Source organism: Oncorhynchus mykiss, chromosome 28 (assembly GCF_013265735.2).
Source record: "Oncorhynchus mykiss isolate Arlee chromosome 28, USDA_OmykA_1.1, whole genome shotgun sequence".
NCBI lineage: Eukaryota > Metazoa > Chordata > Actinopteri > Salmoniformes > Salmonidae > Oncorhynchus > Oncorhynchus mykiss.
The window spans coordinates 30,366,668-30,384,276 of record NC_048592.1 but is presented as its reverse complement, the minus strand read 5'-3'; the positions used below and the strand labels follow the sequence as shown (position 1 = coordinate 30,384,276).

Below are 17,609 nucleotides of genomic sequence, written 5' to 3'. Positions count from 1 at the left end.
AATTGGTGAGAAAACGGGGGCAAAAAAAAACAAAGTTGAAAATGCGATGGAAACCAATTTAAGTCTAACAATGGTTTTGTCACTCAAACGTTCTCCATCTGGTTTTGGAGCATGTGCTCTAGACAACAGTTCACTGATAAAGTGGACAGGGTAGGTTGTATGATGAGATTATAAATAACAGCAAGATCATTATTATTTGATAATGGCATGTCACCAGAATTCAAATAATACCCTCTATATCCCTCAAACTCAACTCTGGACCTGGAAGCTAGTTTCACTGCTTTGTTTCATTGTTCCCCTGTAATCAGGGACTGATTTAGACCTGGGACATCAGATATGTGCAATTCATTATTGCCAGCAGCATACCACTGCTGGCTTGCTAATGAAGCTAAGCAGGGTTGTTCCTGGTCAGTCCCTGGATGGGAGCCCAGATGCTGCAGGAAGTGGTGTTGGAGGGCCAGTAGGAAGCACTCGTTCCTCTGGTCTAAAAAATATTCTAATCCCCCAGGGCAGTGATTGGGGACACTGCCCTGTGTAGGGTGCCGTCTTTCGGCTGGGACGTTAAACGGGTGTCCTGACTCTCCGAGGTCATTAAAGATCCCATGACACTTATCGTAGGAGTAGGGGTGTTAACCCGGATGTCCTGGCTAAATTCTCAATCTGGCCCTCAAACCATCATGGTCACCTAATAATCCCCAGTTTACAATTGGCTCATTCATCCCCCTCCACTCCCCTGTAAATAATCCCCAGGTCGATGCTGTAAATGAGAACGTGTTCTCAGTCAACTTACCTGGTGAAAAAATAAAAAAAGAATCAGGTTGAACAGAAAACCCATCAGGCTCCTGACCTCGTAGGTTAAGAGTTGAGTACCACTGCTCTATATTTATTCTACATTTGCATAAAGTTCATCATAACTGGTTTTGTCTTGTCTTGTCTGTGGTAGTAGGCATATCATCACGTGACTCTTACTGGCTATTATATCAAAGGTTGCTCATAACTGTGTCTCAACCGCAATTGTCACAATCTATTTAACCAATAAACTTATCCCGCCTTGTGAAGTGTATTTTTGGGGGGACCGAGATTTAGCAAATTTGCTTTTTCCATCAGGCCCGACGTGGGTTTTATTATGCAAAACCTGGTTAATGACAGCAACGGAATTACCCTCTGTGTATTTGTAGCTTCCTGACCATTGGTAGCAGTCTGGTTGCAATGCTGATGTGATTTTGTACAGATGGCTGAAGCCCGTTTTGGATTCATTCACCCATATGAAAGAGAACTCGTCCTCTGACGTTTGAACGAATGGATAGAAAATATCATGAACCTGTGGACAACAGAAAAACATTGTTGTTAGTTTGTTGTGGCCTGATTCTTCCATGCAAATACATATGTCAACATACATACACACTGTCAATATATAGCCTTTCAAATCACTATTACACTAGAGTGACTGTGAGATGAGTAGGAATTCAACAACCAAACTGTACATGCAGCTAAATATTAGAGTAATTCCCAAGAAGCATTAAATCTTCTATTTTTGAGAGGGCACTGATAGCCAAATCTACAGTCTGACGATTAATTCTACATAATACTAAGCACATATCTGGTAACTACAATTCTCTCATAAGGTACAGATGGATGAAAGACCGAGGCTCCAGAGTTTAAAATGAGGAATGACAAGTCAGTGCCCCTCCTTTCCCTAACCCATAGTCATTTTCCATATTATCCCTACCCTGCCCTGCCCATCTCACATTGATCCAGATGTCGGTGGTCTCCTCGTAGACGATGTAGGGCTGGACGTCATGGGGCACGGCCTCCAGGTTCTTCTGCCTCTGGGCCAGGTCATCTGTGACGGGGATGAAGAGGGCCGGGGGCAGCAGCACCAGCTGGAGCCTCCTCTGACTGCGGTCCAGCAGCACTGCCCAACCACTTAGGGGAGACCGAAACACACATTCCCTCACTGACTGGATCACACGCACAGTACAATAATGACAGGTCCAACATCCCTAATGCCTTGTCCTTTCCGCAAGCTCAGAGGACACCAACCCAGGTCCTAGAACGCTACAGAGTATGCAGGCCTGTGTTGGAGCTCAACACTAGCACAGCTGATGCAATTAATCAACTAACAACTAATCAACCAAAAGATTTCTGCGGAATTGGGGGATGACTTTTCCCGTCCCCCGGCCCTAACCATCACCAATGTAAGCCAAATAGCATCAGAGACAGGTCAAAAGCAGTGTTTCCTGGGGAAACATTATGTCGTAACACTCACTATTTGCCATCAGTCGTCCATCCTGCGCGGGAGATGTACTCCGTCCCAGGGAACAGGGTGGTGAAGGGGAGAACTAGTTCCTTGTCTTGAATGCTCACGATCTGGAGACACACACACACACACACACACACACACACACACACACACACACACACACGTCTCCTTGTAAACACTACAGTGAGCAGCAAGAGCAAAATAAGAGAATAAATGGAGAACAGTCAAAAGCAGCTTACTTTTCCTTGTATGTCAGTCTTTATCTCAGCCAGTTTCAGGGTGGTTTGAGGATTTTTACTGCCTACAAAAAAAATATATATTTTTGTTAATTCTAGTGGTCTACTCTTGAAATGAATTCATTAGGTCATTGTTAATACTGTATATTTGCCTAGCTTCCCAAACTCCTTGCTCCGGCCAAACTCTACACCAAGACAACGGATGTTAGTTTCTTCTCTGCAATGAGTCTGGATCTGAGTACCTCCCCAACGATTTCTAGAACACAAACACATTCCTGACGTTCTGATTGGTCCCAGAAATGGATGGGTTGGGCCAGAACACGCGTGGGTAAAGCGGCGCCTTGTTTTCTACAACACCCCTCATTTTGACGCAACCATAAACAACTTCAATGATGGCAGTCATAGAGCAGCGGAAGAATTCAGTTTGAGTCGTCAGGCAAAACACGTGTCACTACAACCACATACAACCCTACCCGAGTAGGCCTCAACCTGCGCCAGGGGGACCCAACCAGCGCCAGGGGGACCCAACCAGCGCCAGGGGGACCCAACCAGCGCCAGGGGGACCCAACCAGCGGCAGGGGGACTCACCTGTGCGGGGGTATCTGTAGGCGTCGGCCTTCCGCTCCTCCAAGGCTGGAGAGGGAACATGAATGATCTCTACCTCCGTCTCATCCACCTCTTCATACAGCAGGTACAGAGTTTTGCCCCCATCTGAGTCTAACAGAGGAGAAGAGCAGGTTAGACAGACGGACGGAACTGATAACATGCTCTTGAAAATGCATACAGAAACAGCTAGCATCCATAACAGACACAGCTTCATGATGACAGTGTGTCTGGGGCAAGTTAAAGCCTGTACGACATTCATCAAAGCATGACTGACTGACGGTTTGATTAAGGAAGAGCCCAATTTCTCACATGAAAATGGTTCCTTCTCTAGTCATAAGGAAGGCGTGACAGAAGGTGCCTACTCACCCTCTACGGCAGAGGGACTCCACCAGTAGCCAGTGAAGCGGTCAAACTCCTCCTGTATCACAAACGTGGCCACGCCCGCAGACTTGGGGTCCTCCTTCACATTATCCAGACCTGACCCATGGAGAGGAGATTCATTTATTTCATTAAATCCATGCAGTGTCAGCAACATGGCATAGAGAGTGTAAACAATTCCATACAACTACAGTACACAAACTTCCAAAAGTCCCTGACCCTTCTGACCTTTGTGACAGAAGGTGAGTCTCCTCTCCTCCCCAGACTTGAGGTTAGCCAGCCACAGGTCGTTGTTGTTGATGAAAGCAATGAAGTTGGGCTGTCCTGGGGAGATCTTGGGGTCCATGCGGGTCCCTGAGCACTGTGTCTTAATCTCCACCGGCTTAATGGGCGCAGACTGCTTTTAAACCAGGAAACACACTCTTAGTGTACAGGGTCGTATTCATTAGGCACTAAACTGAACAAAACAGACAAACAGGGACGACGACCTCATCTTGTCCAATATAACTGCTTGTTTTGTTTTCCATTGATAAAAAAAATGTTTGCTACAGTGTGCCTTAATGAATGCAACCCTGAAGACAACCATACACACAGCAACAGCCATTCATCGCTGTGGCGTTGGGTGCTGTGCAGTTCATGCACCAATGCTCATATCAACTATAGGATGTTAAAATGACATTCAATAACGCAGCTACTAATCAAAGTTACTGTAACTCACTTAGTGGCAATTGCAGATGTAGGAAAGGCTTTCTAAGTTCATTTAATGAATAAAGGGGGGTAAGACTCACGATGAAGCCATTGTTTCCCCCGTCCTGACAATAGAAGAGGCTGTTGCTGGCCTGGAAGAGGAACAGGCCGGTCTGGGCGTGGTAGTCATAGGAAGTGATCCCAAACGCTCCCAGGCGCTTCCGCTCCCGAAGGAGCTCCTCTTCCCGAGAATAGGCCCCCTGGTGCGGCGTGGCCTGGTAGTGAGGGGAAAGTCATTTTGCTGTCATCATAATGATTTAAAGGTAGACTCAGCGATATGACGTTGGTGCACAAAGTAAACAGCATAGTGGGTCAATTTCAGCAACAACTAAGAACGTTGAAGCGCGAGGCTAAAAACTTCACAGCTGTTTTGGTCCCGTACCTGAAATCAAATTAAATGAAATTGTATTTGTCACATGCTTCGTAGGCAACAGGTGTAGACTAACAGTGAAATGCTTACTTACTGGTCCATTTACATTGCTACCAGACTGACTGACTTGTTGAACGTGTTCAACAGTGATGATGTGACAGTTGGCCAGAGCCTCCCTCCTTCTGGACCTGTGGAGGAGGAAGGTTCCACTGGCCAGGGACACTGAGGACAACTTCTTGGGCTTCAGGAGGAAGGCCAATGGAAAATTGGACACTCGTGCTGCTGCAGGCTTTGGAGTCGGGTGAGACTGGCAGGACCTCAACGACCTGAGCAACCGGACGGACTGATATGTAAACTGAGCCAGTGACGGCCTCTGATGCAGCTTTGTGGAGGCTTCTGTCACCCATGATGGAACATCTCATCCTACATCCAGGATCACACTACTTGGTATCAGACGGATGGAGCTACTGCAACGCTGGACTGGCCTGAGGCTGCAGGAGAAACTCGCTGCTCTGGACTGTGCTGACCACTCTGTCTCCCATTCCATCCTGCCATTGGCAAGGACATTCCCACCTTTACTGTTAAGGTGAGGCTGCAAGTTGTACCAACAAAATATAATATAGCACTCTGGTACCCTGCAAACCATGACCCATTTTGTATTCTACATGAGTCAAATGTAATGGAGTCCATTGCCCATGTGAATGGCTGCTGTTCATACAAGGATTTGTACATTGCTAGTCATGATGGCGTTGTTGATCTGATAACCAGAGAGGTGAGACAAGTGGTCTCACCAACAGCACACATGCATAAACATTGTTGTGTAACAGGAAGCTGGTTTGATGTTGATGATGATGTGATTTCCTGTGGGCCAAATACACCAGATATTGTTGTTGTGGGGGAGGCGTTCATTTTGGAAGTGGGCTGCTCAGTGGGCGGCTACATGGAGCAAACCTTTGCTGAGAAGCTTTTTAAATACCAGCCTCTCATGGCATGCTGGGACAGCCTCGGGTGGAGGTGCAAGCTGGTGGAGCTGATATTTGGCACATACACAGACTTGGTGTGGCCTCCAGATTGCGGGCCTGACAAAAACTAGGGCGAAGCAATTGACGAGATACTGCTCTGTTTCAGCTGTCGTGGGCAGCCTAGCTGTGTGGAGAAGGAGGTGCTTTCTGTACCCTGGAGGGCCATGCAGGGACCTTTGAAATGTTTGGATCCTTCTTTTGTAAATTTGATTGGTGAATTCGTATAAATTATTTAAAATGTGTGGCGTCAGTATGCATGTGTGTGCCTGTTATCTGAGAGAGTGAAGCGAACCCATGCACATGCGAAGATACTGTGTGTGACTGTGTGCGAGCGAAGTCTGCATCTCACTCATCGCAATATCTGCGGTGATGATCGTGGCAGCGTCATTTCACGGAGTCTACCTTTAATGATTATTCAACTGTTATTTAATTGTCGCTGTCTGGAGACTGTGGGTATCTCTGAATGAATGTCTGTGAATATGTGAGAAATGATCGTTCCACTTTCCTATTACGCATCTCCTGGCTTTAGGTCTTGTTATGAACATTTCCAGTGAATTTTTGACAAACCACGGTAAAAAAAAAATGTTAGAGCTTGAGATCTTAATCTTATGAGGATAATAACTATAACATATTTTATTAGGATTTCCTTGGCACCAGGTTCAGAGGTCATTAGGTTTCAGTGACGCACAGAGAACTCTAGGGGTATTCACCTGGAAGTGATCCAGCATCTGTTTCCACGACAACACCAAGAGGGCCTCTTTCCGGATCTTCTTGGGGATTTCCGAGTAGAGCAATGAGTTCTCTCTACTTCCGTAAGGCATTCCTGATCGATAGAGAGAGACAGTCGGAAGTGAAAATGAGTTAAGAGGCCAAGGTACAACTTGCAAAACAGTGTTGCAACTTGAGAAACGTGAGTAACTCAATGAAGCACTGAGTAAGCCAGTGTGACGATCATCAGTGGCAGATGGCCTTGGCTCACCGAGGTAGTACAGTCGATGGGAGTGGGGGCCTGACTCATCGTTTTTCTGCACAAAGTGGAAGTCATGGGGAGCTTTGTTGGCGATCATTCCTGAGTACTTCCTGCTGCTGTGGATGATGTCACGCAGGCCGCCCCACGAGTGCTTCTCCACATAGAACTGAGATGGACCGTCCTCCATCTCCACCACCTCTGTGCTGTCTGTTAGCCCGTCCACCGCCGTCATATTCCCTCCTAAACAACTGAGAGGGAGAACAGAAAAAAAAAACACAGAGACAACCCGCTGGTCATCTACATGCTCACGAACAATGGCACTTGTATCTAGTATGGAAACGCACACAGACAGACAGCCACACATGTATTGGCCTATACAATGGGTTATCTAGCACTCCTATCCGCAGAGAAGGTACACACAGGTCATTGGAACGCACATGGACACCATACCTTTTCCAGTAACCTTCTGTTTTGTCTCCAAGTTTGACCTTCTTCACTCTATGCATTCACTGGCCAACAAGCCTCAACCAGAGTCTGCAATCTAAAGTTAAACGTCCAAATAAAAGGGTTAATCAATCTTATATATACATTGAATAAAACGCCTACATATAAAATCTCTCTCATTCAATCCTGCATGCGGTAAAGGTTTGGTATTTAGGTCAGCAGGTAGCCTAGTGGTTAAGGGCGTTGGTCCAGTAACCGGAAGTTTGCTGGTTTGAATTCCTGAGCCGACTAGAAGAAGCTGTTGATGTGCCCTTGAGCAAGGCATGGAACCCTAGTCACTCTGGATAAGAGTGTCTGCTAAAGGACTAAAATGTATCTAAGCTGTGATAGAAGATAGCAAAGGCATAAGGAATGGTTCACATCCCATTGCTTGTATAGTTTGATGCTACAGGAATGCATGAAACCTTAGCCAACATAGTGACAGTAAAAACAAAGTTTGCCCTCTGTATGGAGTGGGCAGGCGTAAAGGCGGTTGCCAAGGACCCCATTGACGTTCTTTGTGTTGGTGGAATTTCAGAGAACTCATTTGCTTTCAGATGATGTGAAGAAAACATTCAAGCACTGGATTTAAAGGGAATCTGATCACCAATAGCCTGCTCGGTGCCCATTGTCCAAACAAACCTATGGGCCGTGACCCTTCAACCTGGCCTTTACAATGTCACACTGAAGCTCCAGAAGGAGTGGATGGGTGTGTAAACATTATGACAATAGCTCCAAAACAGCCCTCTGGGAGACTAGGGTGAAGATGCAAATTGGTCATAGCTCTATACTGAACAGAAATATAAAAGCAACAATTTCAAAGATTTTACTGAGTTACCATTTATATGAGAAAATCTGTCAATTTAAACAAAAAATGAATTTGGCCCTCATCTATATGCATCTGTTGGTCACAGATACTTTAAAAGAAATGGGCCACTCGTCACGGTATCTCTGTGCATTGAAATTGCCAACGATAAAATGCAATTGTTTGTTGTCTGTAGCTTATGCCTGCCTATACCATAACTCTACCTCCACCATGGACACTCTGTTCCCAATGTTGACATCAGCAAACTGCTCTCCCAAACGATGCCATACACGTGGTCGGCGGTTGTGAGGCCGGTTGGATGTACTGCCAAATTCTCTAAAACGACGTTGGTAGAGAAATTGACATGAAATTCTCTGGCAACAGCTCTGGTGGAAATTCCTGCAGTCAGCATGCCAATTGCACCCTCCCTCAAAACTTGGAGATATCTGTGACGTTGTGTTATAAAACTGCACATTTTAGAATGGCCTTTTATTGTCCCCAGCACAAGATCCATCCGTGTAATGATCGCACTGTTTAATCAGCTTCTTCATATGCCACACCTGTCAGGGGGATGGATTATCTTGACAACTGTCCACTTTGGCTGTAAACAAATTTGAGAGAAATAAGCTTTTTGTGTGTATGAAACACTTCGCATTTTATTTCAGCTCATGAAACCAACACGTTACATTTCTATTTTTGATCAGTAGTGGGGGGGTTGGAAGGCCTAAACTGCAACATACAGAAAAGGTATGAAGAAGTATCACTTCTGCGTCTGGAAAGCAGGAAGTGATAGCTGACAAACTCGTTTTTGTCATCCACACGTTGCCTACAGACTAATCTAAGTCACTGACATGTTCTATTCCATTCATAACCTTTGATGATAAAATGAACTGATATTCCACCATTATAAATATCAGATAGGTTGGTAGCTAGAAATAATTGGGAAAGGAAACCAGGGATAGGGGAAATAATTGAATGACCGTACCGGTACGACATAGCTATCTTTGTTCTCATCAAGGGGTCACAACTGTAGCTGGATATAGTTTAGCTAGCTAACCGTACAAGTTGGCAACCGTGTCGTGATTAGCTTAATTGTATATCTAATATAGCGTAAGTGTTACATTGCGGCAATCTAACTACATATTACCTCAACGTTTGCCAGCTAGGATACACTAACATGACAGCTCTCTCGTGACAGTTGTCGGGTATACCAGCTTGGCCACTATGAGCTAGCTGGGTCCTTTGCAAGCCTGTCACTGGAGTCGACTATCAGAATCGAGTTCAGAAGCGTATACTTACCAATCCAGCCACTTCTTATTTTCCAAACGATTATTTGCTTTACTAGGTAGGTATTAAAAAACTAATATTATTACTGCTAAAGGTTGTGTCCATGGCCCAGAATGTAGGCAGACATAAACGTAGATCACGAAGGAGAACACCCAGGAACCTTCTAACCCGGGGATAATGCTTCGGCGCTTTTACAGGGCCGCACCGCTCCTCTTCGGCTGTGTTCGCAAGGATGATGCTGCGCTAGCGGTTGCGCATGGATTAATCCTAACCAGAAATTAGTGTTTGATACGAGGCAATTTATGAATATAAAGAATTGTACACATACTGTAAACATGTACTGACAGGAAAGGTTGCCAAAACTGTAAATGATTCAAGATTATTGCATTGGAAAATATGCAGTCAGTCCATAAACCCCCCTCAACCAAAACAGTAGATGCAATGTTCAATTAACAATATCAATTACTGTCAAGTCTTAATTGCTTTAATGAAATGTCACAGTTTACTAGACATTCACGATTCAGGTGGCGAAGCAATCTAGGATGTTTGTACGTTTATTACACGTGACTGTTTGGCAGTAATTTTCTCTGAATAAACGTGATAGATGCTCACATATGAGCTTACCCTTGTGGTAGTCATGTATATGCAAATTTACGCAACGTGTTGAGACACGTGAAACATACCATACTGCCAGTAAACGGATTATTTATTTTAAATACCCCCCCAAAATGTTAACACATTGGCACATATGTACCCAGACCTTGAAAACGAAATTAATTCAGTGTCATTAGACCCCTTTCAATGGATACAAATGCAGGCAAACAGAACAAAACATATTTAAATTAAAAGCCAACAGAAAAGTGTGGGGACCTCATTTTTATTTATACAAAGACAGCAGCCCTTCTATTTCAGTGGGATGAAACGGGAAGAATGCGTAGCTCCGATACCGGGGCGACCGTGCTTGACTGGCTTGTAGGTGATAGAGAACTCCCCCAGGTAGTGGCCGCACATCTCAGGCTGGAGAGAGAAATGTAAAATTGTTAGTACGGAGCAGGACAATCCTGTTACTAGACAACTAGAATACACCTGTACCACAACTACCACAGTACATTGTGCACTGACAGCTTCAGACATAAAACTTTTAAGGCCAAGACTGATGCAGGACCAAAACATTTATGGACAACACAAAAATCTGTGATTGTTACCAAAGGCTTCAAAAATACAGTGAGGCAAATCAAGTAATAGGCAAGTGACATGCAGGTCAATGGATGCAAAATCCCTTGCAAAAAGTAAAATACAAAAAGTTATTTACAATCGTAATCTCGGGAGGTGCCATTGTGGTGTCTAGTAGGCTTGGACGGTATAACGGGGAATTTGGAAATAAGCCATGGAAAGGCTTTTCCATACCGATTAAAACCATATTTGAAGTTCAATGAATTTGAATATTTGTCGTTACTTTTTAACTAGGAGATAAAGCAGATTGAGTTCGTCATTTCACCCGTCACATATTCATTATGAAGCATGCTGGTAACATACTGGTAGTCCCCAGTAACATGGTGTTTGTTTACAAGCACAGTGACGAGACCGGAGCCTTCAGTCACTCACTGTTGTGCAGCACGCGCCGGGTGACCTAGTGATAGTATGGAATTCACAACTAAATATTTGCCAGCTAGATACACAACCATGCCAAAAGTATGTGGACATGTGTCAAAGAATCTCATTCCAAAATCACGGGCATTGATATGGACCAGGTCTCTCCTGGAAAAGAGATGTTATCTCAATGAGAAAAACCTGTTTATGTAAAGATACATTTTTGTTTCATGGAGATGGTCCCCCCTTTGCTGATATAACAGCCTCCACTCTTCTGGAAAGGGACTGCTGCAGGGACTTCCATTAAGCCACAAGAGCATTAGTGAGGCCGGGCACCGATGTTGGACGATTAGGCCTGGCTTGCAGTCTGTGTTCCAATTCACCCCAAAATTGGGCTCTGTGCAGGCCAGTCAAGTTGTTCCACACCGATCTCAACAAACCATTTCTCTTTGGACCTTGCTTTCTGCACAGGGGTATTGTCATGCTGAAACAGGAAAGGGCTTTCCCCAAAAAAGGCCTTCCTTGTGTGAGGCTGCTCGGCCATGGAAACCCATTTCATGAAGCTCCTAACAAATGGTTATTGTGCTGAAGTTGCTTCCAGGGGCAGTTTAGAACTTGGTAGGGAGTGTTGCAACCGAGGACAAACAATTTTTATGCGCTACACGTTTCAGCACTTGGCGGTCTTGTTCTGTGAGCTTGTGGGTAGCCTAGTGGTTAGAGCGTTGGACTATTAACCGGAAGGTTGCAAGATTGAATCCCCAAATTGACAAGGTAAAAATCTGTTCTTCTGCCCCTGAACAAGGCAGTTAACCCACAGTTCCTAGGCCTTCATTGAAAATAATAATTTGTTCTTAATAACCGACTTGCCTAGTTAAATAAATAAACTTGGGTGCCCTACCACTTTGCGGCTGAGCCGTTGTTGCTCCTAGACGTTTCCACTTCATAATAACAGCACTTACAGTTGACCGGGGCAGCTCTAGCAGTGCAGAAAATAGACTAACTGACTTGTTGGATGACGGTGCCACGTTGAGTCACTGAGCTCTTCAGTTCAGGCTATTCTCCTGCCAATGTTTGTCTATGGAGATTTCATGGCAGTGCTTGATTTTAAACACCTGTCTGAAACAGGTGTGGCTGAAACAGTTGAATCCAATAACTTGAAGGGGTGTCCACATACTTTTGGCCATAGTGTATCTTATTACTATTACATTAACTGTCTGAAATGTGCTAACTGCTATGCAGTTGTGCATTTGGTTTCGTTCTACCTGATTAGCTCTCGCAAAACCAAACTTCTCTTGGTAACAGCAGAGAATCTCCTTTTGGATCAAAAGCCTCGCTGTCTAAAAATGTTTTGTGAGTGCAGCAAACTGAGTAGTATTTTTTAGTTCCTTGTATAACTGAGCTGGGATGTCTGTACTGTAAATAGTTAATGTCAGAGACTATAAAATGTTCACAATGCACTCTTTAGCTAGCATTCAATATGGAATTTTACATTAACCTATTAGCATTGCTAACCTTTGGATTAGAGGCTCAGTGAGGTTAGACAGTTTTTATTTAACTAGGCAAATCAGTTAAGAACCAATTCTTATTTACATTGCCAGACCAAACCTGGAAGACGCTGGGCCAAATTGTGCGCCGCCAGACCGCTGCCCCACCTGGAGCCCCCAAAATAATACCCCTTGTGTTCAGTGTCGGTATTACCAAATTTCCCAGGACAGCACAAGGTTGGTATGAAGGTATGACAATCTGGAAACCGCCCAAGCCTACCCATAGATCTTTCCCATAACCGCACCTTGATTTCAACCTGGTTGAAGGTCTTTCCGTTGTACACTCCGACCATGGAGCCAACCATCTCAGGCAGGATGACCATGTCCCTAAGGTGAGTCTTCACCACCTCGGGCTTCTCCATGGGGGGAGCCTCCTTCTTGGCCTTACGCAGGCGCTTCAGGAGGGACTGCTGCTTGCGGCGAAGGCCACGGTTAAGTCTCCTCCTCTGGCGGGCGCAGTACAGCTGCATCAGCTGTTCACTGGAGGAGAGGAGGCATGATGCAGTCAGGCATACTTTCAGATTAACATTCAGCATCAGGTCAAATTGCAGACATCTACAGGGAAGTTAATTAAACATTTAAATCCAGACTGTACCAAAATAGCCTCTAGAATTTCACATATTTAGTCATAGTCCAAGTAATTATGTAACAATATGTATTTTATTACATGCAAAATTGAGAAAACTAATGAAAATGGAACACAGCATACCAGTTGCAATAATAATGTACCCAACTTTCGAAAGAGAGAACACCACTGTCAGACCTCACCCTTCTGCAAGATGGGGTTCATCTAGCATTGTTATGATGGTTACACTCAGAAAGGGCTGAGCTTTCACCGAAATACCACAATGCAAACAGCAATATTGCCAAATGTAGTGGCGCATTTACTAGATGAATTGATTTACTCACTAGGACATGTCCAGAAGCTGGTCCAGGTCCACACCTCTGTAGGTGAACTTCCTGAAGGTACGCTTCTTCTTGATCTCGACATCCGCCTAGAGAAATCACGCAAACTACTTTAACACAGTGGATATTGACGGCCAACGAAAATGAATGTTAAAACGAGACGTTCATTAGGAATATAATTAATAATAGTTATAGCTACTATGTGTTAGTAGAGTGCTGTCGTGCTTACTTCGGAATCCCCTGTGATATGCAACTTTTCAGGGAAGTTAGGAACCAATATACACAGGCAGTTAGGAAAGCTAAGGCTAGCTTTTTGAAACAGAAATGTGCATCCTGTAGCACTAACTCAAAAAAGTTCTGGGACACTAAAGTCCATAGAGAATAAGAGCACCTCCCCCCAGCTGCCCACTGCACTGAGGCTGTCACCACCGATAAATCCACTATAATTGAGAATTTTTATAAGCATTTTTCTACGGCTACCCCTACCTCAGTCAACTGCCCTACACCACCCACAGCAACTCGCCCAAGCCTCCCCATTTCTCCTTTACCCAAATCCAGATAGCTGATGTTCTGAAAGAGCTGCAAAATCAGGACCCCTACAAATCAGCCGGGCTAGATAATCTGGACCCTCTCTAAAATTATCTGCCGAAATTGTTGAAAACCCTATTACTAGCCTGTTCAACCTCTCTTCGTATCGTCTGAGGTTCCCAAAGATTGGAAATCTGCCGCGAGCTGCCGGAAAGCTGTCTCCCCCTCTTCAAAGGGGGAGACACTCTAGACCCAAACTGCTACAGACCTATATCTATTCTACACTGCCTCTCTAAGGTCTTCGAAAGCCAAGTTAAACAGATCACCGAACATTTCGAAACCTGTACCTTCTCCGTTATGTAATCTGGTTTCAGAGCTGGTCATGGGTGCACCTCAGCCAAGCTCAAGGTCCCAAACAATATCATAACTGCCATCTATAAAATACATTACTGTGCAGCCGTCTTCATCGACCTGGCCAAGGCTTTCGACTCTGTCAATCACCAAATTCTTATAGACAGACTCAACAGCCTTGGTTTCTCAAATGACTGCCTCGCCTGGTACACCAACTACTTCTCTGATTGAGCTCAGTGTCAAATCAGAGGGCCAGTTGCCCGGGCCTCTGGCAGCCTCTATGGGGGTATCACAGGGTTAAATTCTCGGGCCGACTCTCTTCTCGGTATACATCAGTGATGTTGCTCTTGCTGCTGGTGATTATCTGATCCACCTCTACGCAGACGACACCATTCTGTATGCCTCTGGCCCTTCTTTGGACACTGTTAACTAACCTTCAGACGAGCTTCAATGCCACACAACTCTCCTTCCGTGGCCCCCAACTGCTCTTAAATGCAAGTCAAACTAAATGCACGCTCTTCAACCGATCGCTGCCCGCACCTGCCCGCCCGACCAGCATCACTACTCTGGACAGTTCTGACTTAGAATATGTGGACAACTACAAATACCTAGGTGTCTGGCTAGACTGTAAACTCTCCTTCCAGACTCACATTAAGCATCTCCTATCCAAAATTTAATCTAGAATCAGCTTCCTATTTCACAACAAAGCATCCTTCACTCATGCTGCCAAACATACCCTCGTAAAACTGACCTTCCTACCGATCCTGGACTTTGGCGATGTCATTTACAAAATAGCCTCCAACACGCTACTCAACAAATTGGACGCGGGCTATCACAGTGCCATCCGTTTTGTCACCAAAGCCCCATATACTACCCACCACTGCGACCTGTACTCTCGTTGGCTGGCCCTAGCTTCATACTCGTCGACTAACCTTTTGGCTCCCAGGTCATCTACAAGTCTTTGCTAGGTAAAGCTCCGCCTTATCTCAGCTCACTGGTCACCATAGCAGCACCCACTCGTAGCACACGCTCCAGCAGGTATATCCCACAGGTCATCCCCCAAAAGCCAATTCCTCCTTTGGCCGCCTTTCCTTACAGCTCTCTGCTGCCAATGACTGGAACGAACTGCAAAAATTACTGAAGCTGGACTCATATCTCCCTCACTAGCTTTAAGCACCAGCTGTCAGAGATTCTTACAGATCAATGTACCTGTACATAGCCCATTATCTATGTATCTTGCTCCTTTGCACCCAAGTATCTCTACTTGCACATTCATCTTCTGCACATCTATCACTCCAGTGTTTAATTGGTATATTGTAATTAGCCACCACGGCCTATTTGCCTTACCTCCCTTATCTTACCTCATTTGCACACACTGTATATAGACTTTTTCTTTATTATTGACTGTATGTTTGTTTAATCCGAGGGTAACTCTGTGTTGTATGTGTCGAACTGCTGTGCTTTATCTTGGCCAGGTCGCGGTTGTAAATGAGAACTTGTTCTCAACTAACCTACCTGGTTAAATAATTACAAATGTCTCTAAATGACTAAATCTGACTCGGTAAATAAACAGAAAGCTAGCATTAGCACTGCGGGCAACCGTATGAGCTTAACATGCATCCCAAGCTTTGTGGTAGCGTCAATAATGTTTCATCCTAAAATTCACCAATGTATCAATTAATACGTAGTGATGCATTGCACTGTATGGTTTAATAAATCAAATGTATTATAACTTAGCTGAGATGGACATAGATGGTCAAATTCAGGTTCTTGTAAAATTGGGGCCCTACCATTTTGCCTGATGTTCCGGTGAAAAGAATGTTCCGAAGTCTCGTTTGTGCTAATATCGCGCGACTCGTAGGGACATCCGGCTATCTATTTCCGGCCAGGCAAAATATTTGTATATTTCACTGGACCAGTAGGTGGAGGTATTGTACAATAACTTATCTTCATCAAACAGTGCAACTTCCATTCAAGTTGAAGCCACTCACCATAGTCGGGATACTTCTATAGGAGATATCCAAATGAAAACAGCTAAACAATTTGTGTCATCTTTTTTTTACAGCTGTCACACAAAAATATATCTAACATGGAAAAACACAACTGATCAACAAACTTCAACCTGGCTCTGTGAAAAAGATCAACTCGTCCACCATGAACTGGCATCAGGTGAGCTGCTTGGATTGTTCTCTCTACGTGAACAGACTTGAACTGTACTTTACCAGCTGGTTTTACAGTTAGAGAATATATCTGAGCTGTTGTGCTGACCAAGCCTGTTTTTTTACTAGCTTAAAAGCAGAGGTAGATTGTTATTATTAGAGGTGCAACTCTCTGGACCAGTGAGTTTACTGAAATAGAATTTGGGTTAGAATATGAAATATAGTGAGACCTCGTGTGCCAGAGAGATCCTTTTAGCTCAATGGCTTGTGATGGCCTCGTTATAGGTGTGACTTCCTAAAATCTACCTTCATGCAATTATTGAGAAGCTCTTTACTCATCTTTTCTTCTTATGCACTCGTCTGGTTCTAGCTGGAGAACATCACCAACTTCATCAAATCTATCCAAATGTACGGCCTGAAGCCGAAAACACATTTTAAAGACACCCAGCCCACCACACCTGATAATGTTCATACACAGTACAATGTTATCCTGATTATGTGCCGTATAAAGTCAATCACCATCTAAAAATAAACCATGTAGAAAGAGGTCCTGATTTCGGTACCAGATCTTAATTTTCTTCTCCCGTGTGATCTCCTTCTGAAACTGCAAAGTGCCATACAACAGAGCTTCTGCTGTGGGTGGACAACCTAGAAACAAACATGTGCAAGAACAAGACATGTAATACCCGTATGTCTGTATGAAAATTGCTAAGAAATTCTATGTGATATCAACCCACCTTACCTGGTACCAGAGGAGGCTGGTGGGAGGAGCTATAGGAGGATGGGTTCATTGTAATGGCTGGAATCTAGACGATTCTGTGCTTCCAACTTTGTGGCAACAGTTTGGGGAAGGCCCTTACCTGTTTCAGCATGACAATGCCCCTAGGGCACAAAGCGGTGTGGAAGAACTTGACTGACCTGCACAGAGCCCTTACCTCAACCCCATGAAACAAATTGGAACCATGCTCGTGACTGAATGGAAGCAAGTCCCTGCAGCAATGTTCCAACATCTAGTGGAAAGCCTTCCCAGAAGAGTGGAGGCTGTTATAGCAGCAAAGGTGGGACAAACTCCATATTAATGCCCATGATTTTCGAATGAGATGTTCGTCAAACAGGTGTCCACATACACTAAATTACCAAAAGTACTTCTCTATTCCATCAGCGACCCAATTGACTCAAAATCCCATGCCGACAACACTGCATTTTTTCACATACCATGCAATTAGTATGTTAGGCTATGGAATGCAGACATTGTTTATGTCCTAATTAAAGCCACATGATCTAAATGATCGTAGCCTAAGTTATGATAACCATGTAACTAATGAGACACTCTATAATTGCAACTAATTGGCACATCAGCCTGG

At 44.4% G+C, this 17,609-nt stretch overlaps 2 protein-coding genes and 1 non-coding gene across 6 annotated transcripts in view; all 3 read right to left on the bottom strand.

The window, feature by feature from the left end:
* The window catches only part of LOC110508915 (dipeptidyl peptidase 9), a 21,042-nt gene extending 11,636 nt beyond the window's left edge, over positions 1-9,406 (bottom strand). Inside the window, exons 1-12 of one of the 4 annotated variants that reach the window (XM_036967136.1) lie at positions 9,180-9,404; positions 7,043-7,133; positions 6,602-6,840; positions 6,333-6,445; positions 4,272-4,445; positions 3,712-3,883; positions 3,472-3,582; positions 3,088-3,216; positions 2,503-2,564; positions 2,270-2,370; positions 1,749-1,926; positions 1,162-1,321 (exon numbers count right to left, since the gene is read on the bottom strand). In XM_036967136.1, coding sequence (XP_036823031.1) covers positions 1,162-1,321; positions 1,749-1,926; positions 2,270-2,370; positions 2,503-2,564; positions 3,088-3,216; positions 3,472-3,582; positions 3,712-3,883; positions 4,272-4,445; positions 6,333-6,445; positions 6,602-6,840; positions 7,043-7,098 — 1,495 coding nt within the window. In that variant the 5' untranslated portion in view covers positions 7,099-7,133; positions 9,180-9,404. Of the gene's footprint in view, positions 1-1,161; positions 1,322-1,748; positions 1,927-2,269; positions 2,371-2,502; positions 2,565-3,087; positions 3,217-3,471; positions 3,583-3,711; positions 3,884-4,271; positions 4,446-6,332; positions 6,446-6,601; positions 6,841-7,042; positions 7,134-8,104; positions 9,153-9,179 lie in introns of those variants that run through there. The other 3 variants (XM_036967138.1, XM_036967137.1, XM_036967139.1) reach the window with 3 other exon arrangements.
* A 623-nt stretch (positions 9,407-10,029) lies between these two features.
* On the bottom strand, positions 10,030-15,903 carry rs15 (40S ribosomal protein S15). The gene is given in 4 exon segments (NM_001165174.2): positions 10,030-10,184; positions 12,547-12,781; positions 13,211-13,296; positions 15,877-15,903. Coding segments are annotated over 4 exon segments (438 nt in total). The 5' UTR covers positions 15,880-15,903; the 3' UTR covers positions 10,030-10,070.
* On the bottom strand, positions 13,023-13,155 carry LOC118944906. The gene has a single exon (XR_005040310.1). It is a non-coding gene; the product is annotated as a small nucleolar RNA SNORA35 (small nucleolar RNA).
* Positions 15,904-17,609: the final 1,706 nt, after the last annotated feature.